This window comes from Apodemus sylvaticus, chromosome 8 (assembly GCF_947179515.1).
Source record: "Apodemus sylvaticus chromosome 8, mApoSyl1.1, whole genome shotgun sequence".
In the NCBI taxonomy this organism is placed as follows: domain Eukaryota; kingdom Metazoa; phylum Chordata; class Mammalia; order Rodentia; family Muridae; genus Apodemus; species Apodemus sylvaticus.
The window spans coordinates 79722321-79744441 of NC_067479.1; the positions used below are offsets into that span (position 1 = coordinate 79722321).

The following is a 22121-nucleotide window of genomic DNA, read 5'->3' on the forward strand; positions in this document are numbered from 1 at the left end:
GGGACAGGGGCTTACCCTAGTCAGTCCAAAGCTCAGAATATGAGTGAAGGAAAAATTGAAAAAGCTATTCTCAGCACTTCATGTGTGGATCAAAAAGAAGCCTCTCTGGGGAAGTCTAAAAGTTGCTACCAATATTACTGTGTCTTCCTTTCCTTGGTAAGATGTCAGAACTGGCAAGAGATTATATTTCACAAGAATCTTAGAGTTCAGTAGATTCCACTAAAACAGGTTCTGCTTTCCCCTGTGAACTAGAAGACTCATTTGCTTATGAGTTGGAAAATCCTCAGGATGGGACATTAAACATTTATGTACTGATGCTCGCTGTGTGTCTGCCTGGAGGCACTGAAAAACATGGCCTTCAATCAAAACCATTTACATGAAGATGAAGGATTCCTCACTAAACACACCACTAATGTCTTCGCCTGAGAACAGCGACTGGTTCAGACGCTACTAGAGGGAGGAACACGTGGGCCCCGACTCGCATGCACATAAGGCCATGAAAATCAATTTCCAAGGTGGTTTTATTCTGATCGTGAATTCTGCCTGAAAGATAAGCAATGCAAAATACAGGGTTTTTAAAAAAGGAAATCCAAATGAATGAAGTAAAAAGAAGAGATCTGACCTCATGTGGCTCTTCACGCTTCCCAGGGTGTCACTAAGTTTTTTTGTAAATTTCTTCTGTATGTTCCCATGCGTAGACCACCCCAGTAAAGCCAACAGACATCTGTTTTCTCTTGTTTTTAAATGGCCCTTAATTCCTTGTTCTAATGACATGTGCCTGACTTAAATGAGGTTGCTGGTTTCACTGAAACTCATCAACTTGAGCAGACACATACTGCTTAGTGGTATGCATTTCAGGCTTAGAAAACTTACAACTTGCTTAATAAAATTTTACATTAGTGGTAACATAAAGCCGTATCATCTAATTCATCTTTCTAGGGTTGTGTAACCTTCCCTCCTCTGGGTTTGTTTTCACGGCAGATGTGTAACTTAGCTCCACTGATGGATAAAGCTGTGAGTCCTTTTGTTGTTGTCGTTAAGCTTGAAACTACTTACTAACAAATTTAAAAATAAGTTTCATAGTTTTATATATGCACAGTTCAAAATAAAAACATACAAAAGCATGGAGTGAAAGCATAGCTCCTTTCCTCTTAATAATACAGTATTTCACATTTGTTATTTTAGACTTTTATGCACATCTGCACTGTGTTTTGATTATATCCACTCCCTTATTCACCACACCAGCCACTCCTGGATTCCTCTCCATATCCCCGCCCCAAATCCCAACTTCCTGTCATATTTTTTCCTTAAACTGGAGTCCAATTACTGAGGCCCGCATGTGCATTGGTGTAAGGCATAGTCCACCTACGGGACCACCAACCTGAAAGAAAACTGACCCTTCCTTCCCCAGAAGTCACCAGCTGTCAACTGCTCCTCAGCGAGGGTGGGTGTCCCCTGAGCCCCTCTCACATCTGTGCAGAAATGATTAATCTGACCTTGTGTAGGTCTGTGGAGGCAAGCTCTAAGTTTCTTTTCTTCTTCTTCGTTTAAGTTTTACTTTTTAAAAGAAAGGTCAACAAATGCTTCAAATATAGATTATTCTATATTAATAAATATAGAAACATGAAAAGGAGAAAATATGGTTTCTACAGACTCAGCATCATACCTCACCCTGAACTTTTAGTCTAAAAGATGTTTGCAGGTGAAATAAATGTGAGAAGCCCTACACTTTCCCGGGCCATGTCACAAAGCCCAAGGCCTGGGTCCTAATGTCCACCAGTCTTAGAGAAGAGAGGCAGGACTTGACACACTCTGGGTCCTAATGTCCACCAGTCTTAGAGAAGAGAGGCAGGACTTGACACACTCTGGGTCCTAATGTCCACCAGTCTTGGAGAGGCAGGACTTCACACACTCATTTGTGAGCTAAATGCCACTGCACTTCTAAAATGCCACACACTGCTCTTAGACGGGTAGACAAGGGATGTGCGACTGAGGCCTACTTCCCAGCCCCACCCCTTCATGTCCACAGCCATTATTTTCCTCCAGGAGTGCAGCATTGTGACTTTTCCCCAAGTCACTAAATTCATGTCCTGTGATTCAACTGAAAATGACTTCAACGACCTGAATTCTATTTCAACTGAAACGTTCTGCTAAGATCAAATATTTTAAGCCCAGCTCTTATCTGGCTGGACAGATTATGATTTATCACCTCACCTCCGATGGCACCTTATCTCTGGGGTACTAGCACGATTTTCTCCTTTAAGACACAAGCCTCATATTGCTTTTGCCGGCAAAAGGAATTTCAGCCACTTTCTTACTGAAAGCCCGGTTGGTGTGGGAAACCTGCCGTCCATCTTTTCTTCTGTTGGATCAGTTCCCTCTTCTCTTACAGGCAGTTGTGTAGACAAGCTAAGAAGCCTTTAAATTTCATCTGACAGTCGAGTGGTACCCAAGCCAAGACGCCTCTGAATTCATCTGCTATTCATAGAATGCTGGCAGGCACTTGGAGGATGGCTGTAGCGAGGACTTCACTAGCCATACTTGAAGTTTTATATATAATCAAAGTGTATCTGTTGAAGGGGCCCAAGAAGACGGGCTGAAGTGGCACAAAGGCCGCTCTCACTTCTCCTCGCCCTCACTCTATACGTTTATTTTCTCATTTCCCCCTCTGACACAGAAGAATCACGGCTATTTCTATCTAGGAGCTCTCTTAGAGGTGCCTTGGATGTCACGGGAGGCCTTTCCCGTGGCTCTGCTGACTCTCCCCTGAATCTTCACTCACTCCTTCCTTTGGGATCACACACTCATCAAACACACACTCGTTCCTCGAGCTGTGGACACAGACCTGTTCTGGTTTCTGTTAAAAATTCTAGCCTGTCACTGATAACCTTAAAAAATACAATAAAAATGAATATCAGAAAAATGACTCTTGTAAGTTTAGACTGTCTCAACCATGCTCAACTGCTATAAAAGTTTCCATGGCTACTCTTGGAACCTTCTCCTGCCACCAAACATTCTGCTTGCCAGCCAGTGTGGTGGACACAGACCCCCACTGGATGCCTGCCTTAGGAAAGCTCTCCTGTCTGCCTGCGGCTACCAGCTCTCAGATATGCCTTGGAAAACCACATTCACCTGATCAACTTCCCTTCCCAGCCCAGGCCAGCTGGCTTCCCGGCCCTCTCCCTTCTGGGGGGTCAGGACACCGCTAACCCCGAGCTGCAAGCCTGAACACGTCTGTCCCTGGTCTGCAAACGCTTTCAGCGCCTCCCCCTTTTCTCTCGCATCAAATCTCGTCACTAGCTCCAAGCTCTGGCTCTTCTGGGACCTGCCTACCACCTGCCAGATCCAACCAATCCTACGCCTACTGAGCATCTCCGATGTGACTCGCTCTGAACAACAACTTAAGACCCTGCAGCCCCTCTCTGGATAGCAATGGCTGCTGTACAACTTGTTTCATCTAAAAATCAAACCCAAGAACTGTCCTTAGGTCTTCCCGTGGTCCCTCTGTTCAAGCTTGTCACTGTGGCTTCCAAGAAGTTCTTCCATGTTCCACTCTTGGCTCCACTTATCCTCAGTGTATACAGGGACTCTACTTTGTTCATCCAGCTCAAAACACATACTTCTGATGGTCTGAGGGATCCCTGACTATAAATTAATGCTTGTTGATACTTTATAACTGTTAATTTTACTACTGAGTGGTGTCTCAGTCCCTGAGATCACCGGAAATCTGTGTTTTCCTATGTGATAAGACCCAGAGGTTGAGGACCGCTGATCTAGTTCCTTCTTTGCAGGCAACAGCGTCTTGCTCCTCTCGCCTGTTCCTCTCCCCTTACTTCCTGCTTGCCCCCGTTCCCATCTTGGAGCTCTGGCTATGCCTGACCTGGAATGTCTGTTGATGGGTGGGTGTCTGACTGTTTTCTTTGTCTTGTTTTATTATGTGCAGTGTCGGGAACAGAAGTGGACTGTATATTCCAGACAAACTGAGTCACATCCCTAGCTTTTTGTCCTCTGTATCTAGGTGAATATTGGACATAGCAACACATAACTATACCTAGATATGATCTAAAGATGATGGAAGGATTCTAATGGTGAATCAACTTTGTGAGTGTGCACGCACACACAAAAACAGAGAGTGGGACCCTGTTCAAATAAAATAAAACAATTCCTAACATGATACGTTGTTTAGTACACAGTGAGTGTGTGCATGTGTGCTTGTGTGTGTGTGTGAGCACGTGAGTGCATGTGCGTGTGCACACGCATGAGTACGTACGTGTCTGTGTGTACATGTACATGTGTGAGTGTGTGTGTGTGTGTGTGTGTGTGTGTGTGTGTGTGTGAAGCAAGCAGAAAAGTGACGAGTGAAGCATGTAAGGCATTGTGTGGAGGTCAGAGGACAATTTGCCTGAGTTGTTTCTCTTGTAGCTTCTGGGAGCCCCAACAACTTGGCAAGACTAGCTTAGCTGGCCAGGGAGCTCTTAGATCTGCCCATCTCCGGCCCCTCGAAGCCAGGGTTAGAGTTCTCTACCACAGTGGGTACTGGGGATCAAACTCAGGTCCACATGCTTGTACAGTAGGCACTTTACCAAGCAACCCGTCTCCTTACCCTACAGGTCGGCCTTTTGTAAAAGCATGGACTCTGGTCTCTAGAAGGATCTCAAGGCCATGCCCTCTCAAGGAGTCTCAGCGCAAAAGCCCAAATTTCTTCCGTAATAAAATAAGGATGTCAAGATGGCAGTTCCATCCCACTGTGATGACCTCTGTGGAGAGGGGGGTCAAGTACTAGTGACAAGCACTATGGTACCTCATGGTGAGTCCACACTATGCCCCCATTTACAAGTGAAAAACTATCGATCTTATTAGATCTTGAGTCTTTTTACTACTGTGACAAAATGAAGCACTCAGAAGTTAGCTGAAAAAAATTTCCAATTGCATCTTTAATTCACTCTGAGGAGGAAAGGGCATGAAGAAGGCCATGGTCTTCACCAAAGGATGCTGCATGGCTGTAGAGAGTTACTCAAGAATCTCCTTAAGGAGTAAGTACACCATCTCATACTGGAATGTGGCATCTGCCTGACCACTTCAGGTGGGACAGACAGCAAGCTGCTGATTTAAGGTTGGGAAAGTATCAGTGGGAACTGTCAAACAGTCACAACCCTCTTAGTTATGGTTGGGAATGCTTCCAGCCCACTTGTAGTAAAAAGGCTTTACATCTGAAAATGTGCCCTTTTCCCCAAGCATTAAACATCATTACAAAGTTCCGTAACGATTCTGACCAGAAGTATGTGCCTGTCCTTGGCCTAACAAAAGTCACTAATGTGGGCACAGGAGGGCAGAGAGTGGAGCTGCTGTTAATACTGTGCATATAAATAACAGAGACCTCGCTTCTGAGTGGGAACTGGCATTGGAACAACTAAGCCTGTATTTATGGTTAAGTCTGTTATTCAGTGCGCAGCTGTCCAGAACTGTTTAGCTCCGTGTGGTCTCCAAATCTGCACACCACCTCTGACTCCTTCCTTCACAAAGCTGGCTGCCTAGACAATATTTTATTTACCCTTTTAGAGACTTTTAGTGTACTCAAGAATTGTTTCAGTCATTCAAAACAATATTTTAACAATGCAATATTTAATATTAATGCAATATTTAACATAATTGCCTATATTTAATACCATGACTTAATTGTTTGACACTTCACAGTAAGCAATCCTAACTAACTTTAGGACTAAGAGTAGGACTTGCTATATACAGTGGCCTTGATATCCGCTCTACCCATCTAATTGAAGCTCTGAGTCTGTATTCAGAGCTTTTGCTTGTTTGGCATGATGGCCTTGCAGGGCTCCAGTGTACTGCTGGACCTGAACTTCTGGAATGGACCCCAGCTGGTTATTTCTTAAGCAATGCTTTGAGTAAGAACTTTACACTGTCATGTTGCACACGAGAAAAGGATATCGCTGGGAGAAGTCTGTGGGAAGAGAAAATCTTTCTCTTGGGATGATTAGAGTCCAAGTGTGTGAACAGTTCAGTTTTTTTCCCAGCGATTTCCAAATCTCTGCCCCACAGAGGTTTATAACGCATAGCGGATTTACCAATCTCTCCCATGTTTTTGACAAAAGTCTTTAGATTCCTTTTCTAATCAATCGAATAAGAGAAAAGTAATGTCCCTCCACTAATTAACATCACATATCCTCTCTTTTGTAAGTACAATGTATTTTCTTATTTTAAAGAGCTATTTAATGCCCTTTAAAAATGAATAGTTACTATATTCTTTGATGGTATATCAATTTAACTGTATGCATTTTTCTCAGTTGTATTTTAGGAATGTCTTATCTTTTAGGGCCTCATTGTAAATATTTTTTCCCATTTGTCACTTGTCTTTTGCTTTTATTGTATTATATTTTAGTTATAAAGAAACTTACCTAAAATACAAAACATATTCATAATTTATTTTATGTTTTGGGAGGATGTTTCAGGATTACGAAGTTTTAACCTGGGTAATTTCTACAGTAAGCACTTAAAAACGTCTACCACTTAATCATTTGGAATTTTATAGTGTTAGCTTCTAAGGCAGTTTTCTTCCCAGACAGCTGTTTACAGCAATTTTGATCTTAACTTTTAATCTGATAGCTTAAAAAGACAAAATTTGAGGACAGTTTAGAGAAAAGAGACACTTCTGACAGAGGCTGGATCTTCTTTTGAGTCACAGGTGTGGGTAGAGTGGGTGGACCAGAAAGCTCACCTGTGCTATGGAGCTTTCTGGTCTACCCACTCTACCTATGCTGAAGTTTGTATTTACCTGTAGTTTTTCAGTAGGAAACCTAACTGTGAACCAAGTAGCTTTGTGGTTAGGTGATGTTACATATTCCTTAATCATTTATGCATAAACCAGCAGCAGAGTGGCTGGGTCAATGGATCTGATGGCTTATGTCACTGGTGCTGCTGTGACATTGCCCTGTCCAGACACTGTTCTGACTCAGTGCTGTCCAGAAGCCACTTCCTCACAAGGTGCTCCATGGGGCACTTCCAATTAAGAACAGTACAGAGGACTCTGCCATGAGCTCACCTATATTTGATTATTTGAAGACAGCTACTGGCTGCTTACGGTCCTCCTGACAACTGTCCACTGCACCTGATTTGCTCTTGCTCCTTTGTAAAGTCTGGGAGAATGGCTCATGCAGGGTGGAGACCAACCTCTGGCATCTGGATTCTGTCTTGAGCCCCCACTTTAGCTTTCATGTTTCTGAAATTTTAAGGAAGCTATGCTGTGAAAAACAAAGCCTGCTGCTCCATCTGCTAAGCCACCTTCCCACCCTAAGATAGATGTGCAAGTCTCACCCCGAGGCTCACCTCAGCCTTAGTCTGTATGAGTCCACGTTAAAGCTTTCCATTGATTCTGAAGTACTGAACCTCGGATGCATTTTCTAAGCCCTTTCTTTTCAGCTTCATTGATGTTTTCCTCTTTCTTTCCTTCTGTTTTTGTTTGCTTTACTTCTAGACTCTGTAATGGCCATCAACTCTTCCTACACCCATCCTATAACTTTCTGAAGGTCTAAGAGCTTCTTGAGATAAGCATTTAGTAATCTGACTATCAATCTTTATCTTCTTAAAATTTAATTATAAAAGCACTTATGCCTCATGCTTTCTAGAAAACAGTAAGGCACTGACCATGCCACATGAGTTTCTCTATACACTGTTCCAATTATTTCTGGAACCCTCCAATATTTTTATGTCTTCCTTGACTTGTGTCATTTAAAAAGCTCTTCTAATATGTTTGTTTTAAAAGTGGCTGCCTTGCCTTCTGGTATGGGCCAGTGTGCTGAGCAAACTCTGGGCTGGACGAGAACTCCACAGCCAGCTCCACAACATCCAGAGAAGCTCAACTCCCAGGTGCTCTAACATGCTCAGGATCATAGGATCAGAGATGAGGCAGACACAACATCTGTCCCAGCACTGGGAGAAACTGGGACCAGCAGGACCCAGGCACTAAGGAACTCCTCCCGACCAGTGTCACAGGTTCCTTCTGATCTAAGCAGGAGCACTGGGCAGACCTTGAATATAAACGAACTCTGCAGCCAGTCCCACAACATCCAGAGTAAGCTCCAATCCCAGGCACTCTGACACGCCCAGGATCCTGGGATTGCAGGAGCTTGGTCACACCAGAATCTCAGGGTCCCAGAGGCAGCTTGACTCCCAGGAGCTCTGACACACCCAGGATCTCAGGAAAACAGTATCCCAGAATCACAGGATCCCAGAGATAGCTGAACACTGATTAATTCTGACACAACCAGGATCACAGGAAGGACAGGCTCCAGTCAGATATAGCAAGAGCAGGTAGCACTAGAGATAAACAGATGGCAGGAGGCTCCCATAAGAACAAAAGAAACAGAAACCAAGGTAACATGGCCATCACCAGAACCCAATTCTCCCACCATAGCAAGTCCTGGATACACCATCACACTGGAAAAGCAAGATTCGGATCTAAAAATCACTTCTCATGATGATGATAGAGGACTTTAAGAAGGACATAAATAACTCCCTTAAATACAGGAGAACACAGATAAACAACTAGAAGCCCTTAAAGAGGAAACACAAAAAGCCCTTAAAGAATTACAGGAAAACAATCAAACAGGTGAAGGAAACGAACAAAACCATCCATGGTCCAAAAATGGAAATATCAACAATAGATAAATCACAAAGGGAGACAACCCTGGAGTTAGAAAACCTAGGAAAGAGATCAGGAGTCATAGATGCAAACATCACCAACAGAATATAAGAGATAGAAGAAAGAATCTCAGGTGCAGAAGATACCACAGAAAACATTGACACAACAAAGAAAATGCAAAAATCAAAAAGCTCCTAACCCAAATCATGCAGGAAATCCAGGACACAATGAGAAGACCAAACCTACGGATAATAGGTAAAGAAGAGAGTAAAGATTCCCAACTTAAAGGGCCAGAAAATTGCTTCAACAAAATTATAGAAGAAAACTTTCCTAACCTAGAGAAAGTGATAACCATGAACATACAAGAAGCCTACAGAACTACAAACAGACTGGACCAGAACAGAAATTCCTCCTGTTGCATAATAATCAAAACACCAAATGCACTAAACAAAGAAAGGATATTAAAAGCAGTAAGGGAAAAAGGTCGAGTAACATATAAAGGCAGACCTATCAGAATTACACCAGATGGGCAGATGTCATACAGACCCTAAGAGAACACAAATGCCTGCCCAGGCTACTATACCCAGCAAAACTCTAAATTACTATAGACAGAGAAACCAAGACATTCCATGACAAAACCAAATTTATGCAATATCTTTCCTCAAATGCAGCTCTACAAAGGATATTAGATGGAAAACACCAATGCAAGGAGGGAAACTACATCCTAGAAAAAGCAAGAAAGCAATCTTCTTTACACAAACCCAGAAGATAACCAATCAAACATAAGATAAAAATAACATCAAAAACAACAGGAAGTAACAATCACTTTTCCTTAATCTCTTAACATTAATGGACTCAATTCCCCAATAAAAAGACATAGACTAATAGACTGAATACATAAACAGGAACCAGGATTCTGCTGCACAGAGGAAATGCACCTCAGTGTCAAAGATAAACACTACCTCAGAGTAAATTTTCCAAGAAAATGGTCCCAAGAAACAATCTGGAAGAGCCATTCTAATATCATATAAATTCAACATTCAACCAAAAGTTATCAAAAAAGATACGGAGGGATACTTCATACTGGTCAAAGGAAAAAAATCAACAAAGATGAACTCTCAATTCTGAACATCTATGCTCCAAATGCAAGGGCACCAGTATTCATAAAAGAAACTTTACTAAAGCTCAAAGCACATATCACGCCCTACTCAATAACAGTGGGAGAGTTCAACAGCCCACTCTTAGCAATGGACAGATAGATCATGGAAACACAAACTAAACAAAGACACAGTGAAACTAACAGAAGTTATGACCCGAATAGATTTAACAGATATTTACAGAACATTTAATCCTAAAGCAAAAGAATATACCTTCTCAGCACCTTATGGTACCTTCTCCCAAACTAACCATATAATTGGTCAAAAAAAAAAAAAAAAAAGAAAAAAGAAAAAGAAAAACCAAGGCTCAACAGATATAAGAAGATTGAAATAATCCCATGCACCAGACTAAGGCTGGCCATAAATACCAACAAAAACAATAGAAAGCACATATACACATGGAAGCTAAACAACGCTCTACTCAATGATAACTCAGGCAAGGAAGACATGAAGAAAGAAATTAAAGACGTTTTAGAATTTAATGAAAATGAAACACATCATACCAAAAGTTATGGAACAGAATGAAAGCACTGGTAAGAGGAAAACTCTTATCTCTATGTGCCTCAAAAGAAATTGAAGAGAGCATACACTAGCAGCTTGGCAGTACACCTGAAAGCTCTAGAACAAAAATAAGCAAATACACCCAAGAGGAGTAGAGGGCAGGAAATAATCTATCTCAGGGCTGAAATCAACCAAATAGAAACAAAAAGAACTATATAAACAACCAACAAAACCAGGAGCTGGTTCTTTGAGAAAATCAACAAGATAAAAAAACCCTTAACCGGACTAACCAGAGGGCACAGAGACAGTACCAAATTAACAAAATCAAAAATGAAAAGGGAAACAAAACAGTGGAAACTGTGGAAATTAAAAACATCATCAAATCCTACTACAAAAGCTTATATTCAACAAATTTGGAAAATCTGGATAAAATGGACAATTGTTTAGACAGATACCAAATACTAAAGTTGAATCAGGATTGTATAAACAGTACCATAACCCCTAAAGAAATAGAAAGTCATTAAAAGTCTCTCAACCAAAAAAAAGCCCAGGACCATAAGAGTTTAGTGGAGAATTCTATCAGACTTCAAAGAAGACCTAATACCAATACTCTTCAAAGTATTCAATGAAATAGAAGCAAAAGGAACACTACCTAATTCATTCTATGAAGCCACAATTACACTTATACCTAAACCACTCAAAGGCAAAACAAAGAACTTCAGACCAATTTCTCTTATGAACATTGATGCAAAAATAAACCTAATCCAAGAACACATCAAAATGATCATTCACCATGATCAAGTAGGCTTTATCCCAGGGATGCAGGGACGGTTCAATATACAGAAAGCCATTAATGTAATCCACCACATAAACAAACTCAAAGAAGAAAACCACAAGATAATTTTATTAGATGCTGAAAAAGCATTTGACAAAATTCAGCATTCCTTCATGTTAAAAATCTTAGAAAGATTAAGAATTCAAGGCCCATACCTAAACACAGTAAAAGCAATATATAGCAAACGGGTAGCTAACATCAAATTAAATGGAGAGAAACTTGAAAGAATCCCACTAAAATCAGGGACTAGACCAGGCTGCCCTCTCTCTCCCTACCTGTTTAATATAGTACTCAAAGTCCTAGCCAGAGCAATTAGACAACAACAGGAGGGCAAAGGGATACAAATTATAAAGAAGTCAAAGGATCACTATTTGAAGATGATATGATAGTATTCTTAAGTGACCCCATAAATTCCACCAGAGAACTCCTAAAGCTGATAAACAACTTCAGCAAAGTGGCTGGATATAAAATTAACTAAAAAAATCAGTAGCCTTCCCTAAGAAATTAGGGAAACAACACCCTTCACAATAGTTACAAATGATATTACATAACTTCGTGTGTACCAAGGAAGTGAAATTATCTGTGTGACAAGAACTTCGAGTCTCTGAAGAAAGAAATCGAAGATCTCAGAAGATGGAAAGATCTCCCATGCTCATGGATTAGAAGGATTAATATAGTAAAAGTGGCCATCTTGCTAAAAGCAATCTACAGATTCAATGCAATCACCATCAAAATTCCAAATCAATGCTTCATAGAATTAGAAAGAACAATTTGCTAATTCATTTGGAATAACAAAAAACCCAAGATAGTGAAAACTATTCTTAACAATAAAAGAACTTCTGGGGGAATCACCATCCCTGACATCAAGCTATATTACAGAGCAATAGTGATAGACACTGTATAGTATTGGTAGGGAAAGGCAGGAAGATCAATGGAATAGAATTGAAGACCCAAAAACAAACCCACACACCTATGGTCACTTGATATTTGACAAAGCAGCTAAAAACATCCAGTGGAAAAAAGACAGCATTTTTAACAAATGGTGCTGGTTCAACTGGTGGTCAGCATGTAGAAAAATGCAAATCAACACATTCATATCTCCTTGTACAAAGCACAAGTCCAAGTGGATCAAGGACCTCCACATAAAACCAGATACACTGAAACTTGTAGGACAGAAAGTGGGGAAGTGCCTCGAACAAATGGGCACAGGGAAAAATTTCCTGAATACCAATGGTTTATGCTCTAAGATCAAGAATGGGACCTCATAAAATTGCAAAGCTTCTGTAAGGCAAAGGACACTGTCAATAGTACAAAACAGCAACCAATAGATTGGGAAAAGATCTTGACCAATCCTATATTCGATAGGGACTAATATCCAATATATACAAAGAACTCCAGAAGTTGGATTCCAGAAAATCAAATAACCCTATTAAAAATGGGGCACAGAGCTAAACAAAGAATTTTCTACTGAGGAATATCGAATGGCTGAGAAGCACTTAAAGAAATGTTAAACATTCGGTGATATGAAAATTAAAACAACCCTGAGATTCCACCTCACACTTAGCCAGTCAGAATGGCTAAGATCAAAAACTCAGGTTACCACACATGCTGGCTAGGATGTGGAGAAAGAGGAACACTCTTATTGGTGGGATTGCAAGCTGGTACAACCACTCTGGAAATCAGTCTGGTAATTCCTTAGAAAATTGGACATGTACTACCCGAGGACCCAGTTATTCTACTCCTGGGCATGTACCCAGAAGATACTCCAACATATAACAAAGAAACATGCTCCATTATGTTCATAGCAGCCTTATTTATTATAGCCAGAAGCTGGAAAGAGCCCAGATGTCCTTCAACAGAGGAATGGATACAGAAAATGTGGTACATTTACACAATGGAGTACTACTCAATTATTAAAAAATGATGAATTCATAAAATTCTTAGGCAAATGGATGGAACTAGGAAATATCATCCTGAGTTAGGTTAACCCAAACACAAAAGAACACACATGGTATGCACTCACTGATAAGTGGATATTAGCCCAAAAGCTCCGAATACCAAAGATAAAATTCACAGACCACATGAAGCTCAAGAAGAAGGAAGACCAAAGTGTGGATACTTCGGTCCTTCTTAGAAAGGGGAACAAAGTATTCATGGGAACAAATATGGAAACATGACATATATAGAGCAGAGACTGAAGGAAAGGTCAATCAGAGATTGTCCCACCTGGAGATCCATCCCATATACAGCCATCAAACCCCGACATTATTGTGGATGCCAAGAAATGCTTGCTGAAAGGAGCCTTATATGGCTGTCTCCTGAGAAGCCCTGCCAGAGCCTTATATATACAGAGGCGGATGCTCACAGCCAACCACTGAACTGAGTGCCGGGTCCCAATAGAAGAGTTAGAGAAAAGACTGAAGGAGCTAAAGGGGTTTGCAACCCCACAGGAAGAACAATAATATCAACCAATCAGACCCCCCAGAGCTCCCAGCTACCAACCAAGGAGTTCACATGGCTCCAGCTATATATGTAGCAGACTATGGCCTTGTCAGACATTAGTGGGAGGAGAGGTCCTTAGTCCTATGAAGGCTTGTTAGATGCCCAGTATAGGGGACTCAAGGGCGGAAGAGGGTGGGTAGAGGAATGCCCTCATAGAAGCAGGAGGGGGGATGGGATAGGGGGTTTCTGGGAGGGGGGAATGGGGAAAGCAGATAACATTTGAAGTGTAAATAAAACATCCAATAAAAAATGTGGCAGCCTTTACATTTTTTGTGTGTATTGTTAATGCCCATTTTTATTACATTAAAACTGATGAAAAAAATAGTGAGGCCATGAATTTGAAGGCAAGCAGGGATGGGTGTGTGGGAAGGCTTGGAGGGAGAAATGCTGTAATTAAAATACAATCTCAAAAACAAGCAAACAATCAAAACTATCTCAAGATATGGCCTTATAATTTCCTCTTATCCCTTTAGAGTGACTTTTACATTATTCTCACTTCTTTTCCCCTCAGCATGACTGAGCTCTAGTCAAATGTCAAAACACACACATCAACGGAAGTGAGACGGTTTCCTTTAAAAAGGACTTGTTACCTGAAACATGTCCGTGTCCTTATCGTGCGTGTACTCCACCACCACAGTCTGGTTCCGTGACAAAGTATAGGATATGCTGTGCTGACCTTTGCAGCTGATGGCCTAGTCGTGAGAGGGAAGAAAAGAAAAACTCATTTAAATCTCATCCTAGTCACACTTCTGTTACGCTTCAGTCACTTCTCCACCAGGCAAACCAGAAGCCAGCATCATCCCAGTGGTCAGAGACTGTCCCCACACTCCGCCCTAAAAGGTTTAATTTCAGAAAGTTTTGTCATATACTCTACATAAGTGTAAAAAAAATCAGTTTATTTGCAATACTTGTGTAGTGGTTATTCCTGGTTGTCAACTTGACTATATCTGGAATGAACTACAGTCTAGAATTGGAAGGCTCACCTATGATCCTATTTTGGAGGCTCAGAGATATAAGTTTCTGACCTGGATCTTGGTATGGAGATCTTGAAGCATAGTGGCTAAAACAAGGAGATCAAGATCATTTGGGATTAAAGGCCTGGATGCACACACCTTTAATCTGGGCCACACTCTCTGCTGGAGACCCACACGCCAATAATCTGGGCCACACCCTCTGTTGGAGACCTACAGCCTTTAATCTGGGCTACACCCTCTGCTGGAGATATATAAGGACTTTGGAAGAAAGAAGATTCTCTCTCACTCTTCCTTGCCTGCTTGCCTTGTGGGACTGAGAAACTGCTAGATCCTTGGACTTCCATCCACAAGCTGCTGTTGACCATTGTTGGGGAGTTGGACTATAGACTGTAAGTAATCCACAAATTCCCTAACTATATAAAGACTATCCATACTTTCTGTGACTCTAGAGAACCCAAACAAATACAACTTGATTCAATTATATTGTCAGAAAAATATAACACCCTCCTTATTCCCTAACAGAATAGGGAATATTTTCAGAACTTTTAGACCAACTACGGTGATTTCTTTAAATTTTTAAAATTTCTTTCACACAATGGGTAAATTAATGATAATCTGTCACACTGATTCATCTGTGTTACAGAGATTATAAGCACAGTAATAAAGTCACTGAAAACACTATTAATATCCTGCAAGGTTGCCTATGTGACAACATAATGTTCTAACCCACAGTCATGTCTACATTGGCTTTTGCATCTCAGTCAATCTCTTTTTTTATTAATTAATTTTTAAAAAATTTTTATCCTCCTTATCTTATTCCCCACCTCCATCCACCCTGACTATTCCACATCCCATACCTCCGCATCTTGTATAAGCAACTGCTGCACCCACACGTTCTTTATCATAAAAAATAAGACAACAGGATTTGGTGGCACAATACAGGAATTCCAGTGCTTAAAAAAAGATAGAGGCCGGAGGATTGGGAGTTTGAGGTCAGTCTGGGCAACAATGCAAGAGCAAGAACCTATCTCTAAAGTACAGACAACTTAACTTATTTGTAGTTTTCCCTGTTTTCATTTAAAAAAATAAGCCAATCTTCTTTTTCAAGTAATCTAGGAATATAAAGACAAGATATTGCTCATATTTTTTTCCATTAAGATGTTTTAACACATCTTAAGTTGTAGTCAAATGCTTTTACTGTTTCTAAATTAATATGGGAATTGATTTAAATGATACTCCGAACTGTTTCAATTACATTTTCTCTAGTACTTTAACTTATTTTCATTTCTACTTTTTATTAAGCATAATAAATAAAACTTTAATAAGCTTTCCTATTAAACATTTATTGTCTGAAGAGCACAGAGCCTTCTGAAGTGGTGGAGCACATACAACGTGCTCCCACAAAAGACTCTGAGCACCTGTGTGACCGGCCACTGCTTAGAGACGCCGAGTCCCAATGAGCCTGGCGACCTCCCAGACAGTCTGTAATCCTAATGAGGAGCCCCGTGACTGTATTTCACAAGGCTTTAGTAAGATGCTGCAATTATTAAAGGAGGCAACAGAGCTCTTTAGTACAGCCCGAAATCTCAAAACCACTTCTTAACACTACCAAGAACAGTCTTCCAACCCTTCGCTGGTCTGAGTCGGACAAATTCTATCTTAATGTAAACAATATGTATTAAGTTAAAAGAACAAAATCTATTTATTAGTTTGGAAAACATTTAATTCAATGACATTGCTAGAGAAGACTCCTCCACTCTCCATCCCTCCTCTTTCCCTCCCCCCCCCCAACATGCAGATGCAGGGGTGCACTTGCCAGAGGAGGTCAGAAGTCAGCATCTCAGGTGTCTTCACTGAAATTCTATCTGTACACACCTCTGACAGGAACTTTTGAGGCAAGTCCTCACTCTGAAACACTGTGCCTTAAAGTTATTCCAAGCTTTACTCTGCTAGTTTTAACATTCTCCCAAGGCGCTGGGAGACTGACATCTGGGAGCTGGCTTACGGTAATGCCTGGGCCTAGGCCAACCCTGGGCAGGTGCCTGGAGACACCTCCAAATCACCTGACAAAGTGCCAGAGGTAGGCACTGGGCAGCTGCCAGGCTAAGTCCAGCTGGTCTAAGTTTAATTAATACTCTTGTGTGCAAATTGCAAGCCGCCATGTAAGAAATGCGAACCAGGAGCAATAGCGTGTATTGTCTTAGTTTGCTCTCCTGCTGTTGTGAACACCACAAGTATAAGCAACCTGAGAGAAAATGGTTTATTTCAGCTTACGCTTCCAAGCTGCAGCTCATGATGATGATGGAGGAGGAGGAAGAGGAAGAGGAGGAAGAGAAGAAGGAGGAGGAGGAGGAGGAGGAAGAGGAGGAGGAAAAGGAGGAGGAGGAGGAAGAGGAGGAGGAAGAGAAGGAGGAGGAGGAAGAGGAGGAAGAGAAGGAGGAGGAAGAGAAGGAGGAGGAAGAGAAGGAGGAGGAGGAGGAAGAGGAGGAAGAGAAGGAGGAAGAGGAAGAGGAGGAAGAAAAGGAGGAGGAAGAGAAGGAGGAGGAAGAGAAGGAGGAGGAAGAGGAGGAAGAGAAGGAGGAGGAGGAAGAGGAGGAAGAGAAGGAGGAGGAGGAAGAGGAGGAAGAGGAGGAGGAGGAAGAGGAAGAGGAGGAAGAAGAGGAAAAAGAGGAAGAGAAGGAGGAGGAGGAAGAAGAGAAGGAGGAGGAGGAAGAGGAGGAGGAAGAGAAGGAGGAGGAAGAAGAGGAGGAGGAAGAGAAGGAGGACGAAGAAGAGGAGGAGGAGGAGGAGGAGGAGGAGGAGGAAGACATGGAAACAAGCCAATTTGATAGAGGCAATTCTCCATATAAGGGTCCTTCCTCCCAAGTGACTTTTGTTTCCATAAAGTTGATAACATACTAACCAGCACAGGTGAATATGGGGATGGACTACCTTACACAGAAACTGCCAAGGCAGAGGAGCCACTCCAAGTCTCATAAGACACAAGGGGGGCCGGGCTGGAAGTTCTTGGCTTTGAACGCTGTGACATCCAAGACACTGTGAATATCATCCTGTTTAATAAAATTTTATCATTTTAAACCACTGTGGGTTATTTATGCTGTCAAACAGTGATGGACAGGCTTAGGAAGGATAAATAGCATTATGTTAAGAAAACATGCTTCCTGCATCTTTAGGATTAAGAAAGCCATAGCTGAGGCTCTGGATCTGGGGAAGATAGGAAAGAGGAGACCAAGATTTTGCATAAGTTCCAAGAAGACAGCCAGTGCTGAATCGGCTCACAGGACACTGCCAGCACCTCACAGCAGAGTCACCTCACAAGACACTGTCAGCACCTCACAGCAAAGTCACCTCACAGGACACTTCCAGCTAGCACCTCACAGCAGAATCACCTCACAGCAGAGTCACCTCACAGGAACTGCCAGCTAGCACCTCACAGCAGAGTCACCTCACAGGACACTGCCAGCTAGCACCTCACAGCAGAGTCACCTCACAGGAACTGCCAGCTAGCACCTCACAGCAGAGTCACCTCACAGGACACTGCCAGCACCTCACAGCAGAGTCACCTCACAGGACACTGCCAGCACCTCACAGCAGAGTCACCTCACAGGACACTGCCAGCTAGCACCTCACAGCATAGTCACCTCACAGGACACTGCTAGCTAGCACCTCACAGCATAGTCACCTCACAGGACACTGCCAGCTAGCACCTCACAGCAGAGTCACCTCACAGGACACTGCCAGCTAGCACCTCACAGCAGCGTCACCTCACAGGACACTGCCAGCTAGCACCTCACAGCAGAGTCACCTCACAGCAGAGTCACCTCACAGGACACCACCAGCACCTCACAGCAGTCACCTCACAGGGCACCTCCAGCACCTCACAGGGTACCTCCAGCACCTCACAGGGCACCTCCAGCACCTCACAGGGCACCTCCAGCACCTCACAGCAGTCACCTCACAGGACACCACCAGCACCTCACAGGGCACCTCCAGCACAGTGGGGCTATTCTCCCTAATTCTCATTCCCAGCTTCAAGGGCACCACAGGCAGTCACTGACGACGAAATGAGCAAATGAAAGAATGTGCCACAGACACAAGATGATGGTTAGATGTCTTCCTCGCGCCTTCCTCTCACTCTCCTTGCTCTCCATGAATGGAAGTTCTGACAGTGACCAATCGTGTTACTCTCAACTGTCTCCAGTCTACGAAACTTACTTTCCTGTGTGAACTGGATTAAAATCTACAACCAAACAACTGTGTCCACACAGAATAACAGCTTCTAGTCCATCCAACTAAAGAAGGGAAGCCTGACTTGGAAGCCGCAGAGGCCCAAGTGTGCCCACTTTGAGCAAGGCACTGCTTTCTTTAGCTGATTCACTTTCCTGTGTAAGGCCACTTCACAGGCTCAGCATACCCAACCTTTGCTATTAAGGTGAGAGCAGTCAGGGGGCACACTGGTTCAACTTTCAGCTAAGAACCTTCCCCTCAGCCATCTGGCAAGTCGTTTTGGGATAGATATGGCCTCACATACACTATTCTAGGAACTATGACCTCCTTGTCTTTGGAGTTCACCAAGAAGCACAACCGATACTTCTGTTCTCAAAGGCCTTCTGAAAGATGGAAGCCACTGCAGTTTTTATTAAGGCCTGAGGGGCCAACTACAGAGCCTCCCTCCACCGCACCTGCATGTTTCAGGCAGGATTATTTCAAGGCCCTCTAAATATTAATCCTGACAATTTAATATTCCAGTCCATTATATAATTTAAGGAAGTAACTATACAAGGTGATCACTGCAGAAAGGACCTGATAAAAGGAAGACATAAACTGCTGTGGCCTCTCACAGTAGGACTGCTATTAAACCTAAGCATCCCGCTATGAAGTGTACATCGGTGGACACACCTAGACTGGCGTTACAGGAAACAACAGCATGACAGCTGTGGGTAAGTCTGAATGATGCTGATGAATTGTACTGCTTTTGGTCTAAAGCAACTTTTGTTTTGCTTTGTTTTTTCAAGACAGAGTTTCTCTGTATAGCCCGGACTGTCCTGAACTCACTCTGTAGACCAGGCTAGCCTCAAACTCAGAAATCCACCTGCCTCTGCCTGTCAAGTGCTGGGATTAAAGGCGTGCATCACCACTGCACGGGGGCCCTAATCAACTTTTGACCTGTGTGTGTGTGTGGTACAAACAGGCCACTGGATGAGCTTGCTTGACTGTGAGGCAGCCTAAAGCCAGTGTGTAGTCTGATGCTGGACAGAGCAGCATGGGTACCATGTCTCACCAGGCCTTAAGTACACGCCAACACAGAATAGCAGCTCCACTACCTGGTCACATCCCACAACACGAGAGATGGCACTACCCATGGTAAGGCAGCCCCACCGGAAAGCCCACTGAAAACCCAGCCTGTGTCTGAAGCTACTCACATTCAAATAGCTCGCTCTGCATGGGTACTTGCTTTATTCTTCTGGGCTCCAACTTTACATGCACTTTAAGAAAAGAGGACACGGCCACGTGTGGGCACCACGAAAGTCAACTTGGTTAGTGGAGTCTGATGCTGAGGAAAACATGACCCTGGATCTGGCTTGGATGCTAGTCTAGATACTCATCAGTTCACATGGCATCCCTTTCTGATGCTCCGGTGACCCTCATTCACCGACAGAGGGAGTCAGTGCCAGCAGCTCTGAAGCACAGTGGAGGCTGTGCAGGCTGGTGCTCCCCTCCTCACACATCAAGTTGTGCACACGGCACGGTACCAGAACCAACCAGGTTTGCCACCAGCTCCTTGGCGTCGACCGCATGTGCTGGAGAGGACTCTTCTCTCTGGCTTTAAATCCATGTTCGATATTGATTGTATTAATTAGAGATCATCCTGGTATGACAAACACGTTTTTCTAGAACTAATGACTTTTATGTCAGGATGACAAGTGTAATTAGGCAATAAATCCTCCATCCGTCTGGTTCAAACTGCTCCAGGGGACGAGGAGGTTTCTGCCATCCTTGTCAATTTTCGTATAAAATATGCATGAGTACTATTCCTAAAGTAATTCTCAATTCATGGTACATGCGCACACACTTTTAAAGGTATTCCATTTTTCAGAGAACCATATATATATTTCAGGTAAGTGCCTAAGTCATGGCTATGATAAGAAAGTCGGCCTGCGTTTAATCAACAGCAATAGTATTTCCTAGTAAATCAAAATGATAAGCCTATTTGAAAGCAGCAAAGGTTTTGACCTTGGCACTTGGCCACTCCTGTTCCCATCCACATCAGCTTAGCGAGCTGTTTTATAAGCCCTGGCAAAGAATCTACTGTATGCATGGTACTGGACAGGACCTGGGGCAGGCACAGTCAATCAGCTAGCAAACACAGAGGCCAGAGACTAAGGATGCTTAAGACGTGCCTGTTTCTAATCTGGGATCACTCCTAACCACAAGGAAGCTGGATTTGATTGGAGGTGCCAGTTATAAGAGATTACTGTATTCTGATGCTCCAGAAGACAGGAACAGCAATGGCTATAGCAGAGAAGCTACTTCCTGTACTGGCTGAGAATCTGTCCCTAGGAATTCCACCATTTCTACTTACTCTGTATCCATGGAATTAAGCACAGAGTACACATAAGCCAAGATCTCTCTGCGATAGCTAATAATGACAACTTGACAGGGTCTGGAGTCACCTAGGTGACCAGCCTCTGGGTACTAGGGAACGATTACCTAGGTGAGCTTTATCCAGGTGGCTTACTCACCCTAACTGTGGGCAACACTATTCCATGGGCTGAGGACCTCGACTGAATAAAAAGGAGAAAGTGGGGCGAGTCTGCGTCCTGACTGTGGATGCTGTGTGACCAGCTCCCTGAAGTTCCCTACAATGAAGGGCTATCCTGGGGAACATGCATGAGCAGCAATCCTTTCCTTCCTTGAGTTGCTGTTTGTCAAGTCTCAGCAACAGGACAGTAACTGATACTGAAGACCAGTACTACAAAGTATGACTACTGCTCTGACAAACATGACCATGTGGTCTATGGTAGGTAGGTTGAGGACTTTGGAACTCTGAGCTAGGAAGGCCTCCAAGGCTGTGACTATAGCTCAGTGGGCTGGTCTGATGGGGGCCCGGAAGACCAGAAGCCTGAAAGAAATGTGGACAGCAGAGACCCACCCAGATCATGGGGTTTCAGAGGGGAACAAGGATTCTGCCACTCAGGGTTCAATGTGACAGTGAGCCTGGCTGCCTCCTGTCTGCATCCTGGAATCCGAGGGAGACTGAATTTAAAAGTAATGGTCTGGTATGTGTGACGGCAGAAATCTCATGGCAGGATAGGATTCAGTCTGCAGTCTGGCTACCGCTCACCACTCTCGTCAAGCTCTACAGGGAAAAATAGTGACACTCCCAGATATTTGTCTCCCACGATTCTATAATCCTGTCAACTGGCAGTCAGTGTTAGCCATCACTCTTGAGTTTGGAGGATGGTTTGTTTCACTGTACTGCATACAAAGCTAAT

At 43.0% G+C, this 22121-nt stretch overlaps 1 protein-coding gene across 2 annotated transcripts in view; it reads right to left on the reverse strand.

Moving 5' to 3' along the window:
- Positions 1-22121, reverse strand: part of Peli2 (pellino E3 ubiquitin protein ligase family member 2) — a 149229-nt gene that overhangs the window by 7319 nt on the left and 119789 nt on the right. For both annotated transcript variants that reach the window (XM_052191683.1, XM_052191685.1), the window contains exon 3: positions 14242-14343. In XM_052191683.1, the coding sequence (XP_052047643.1) occupies positions 14242-14343 (102 nt within the window). The remainder of the gene's footprint in view (positions 1-14241; positions 14344-22121) is intronic.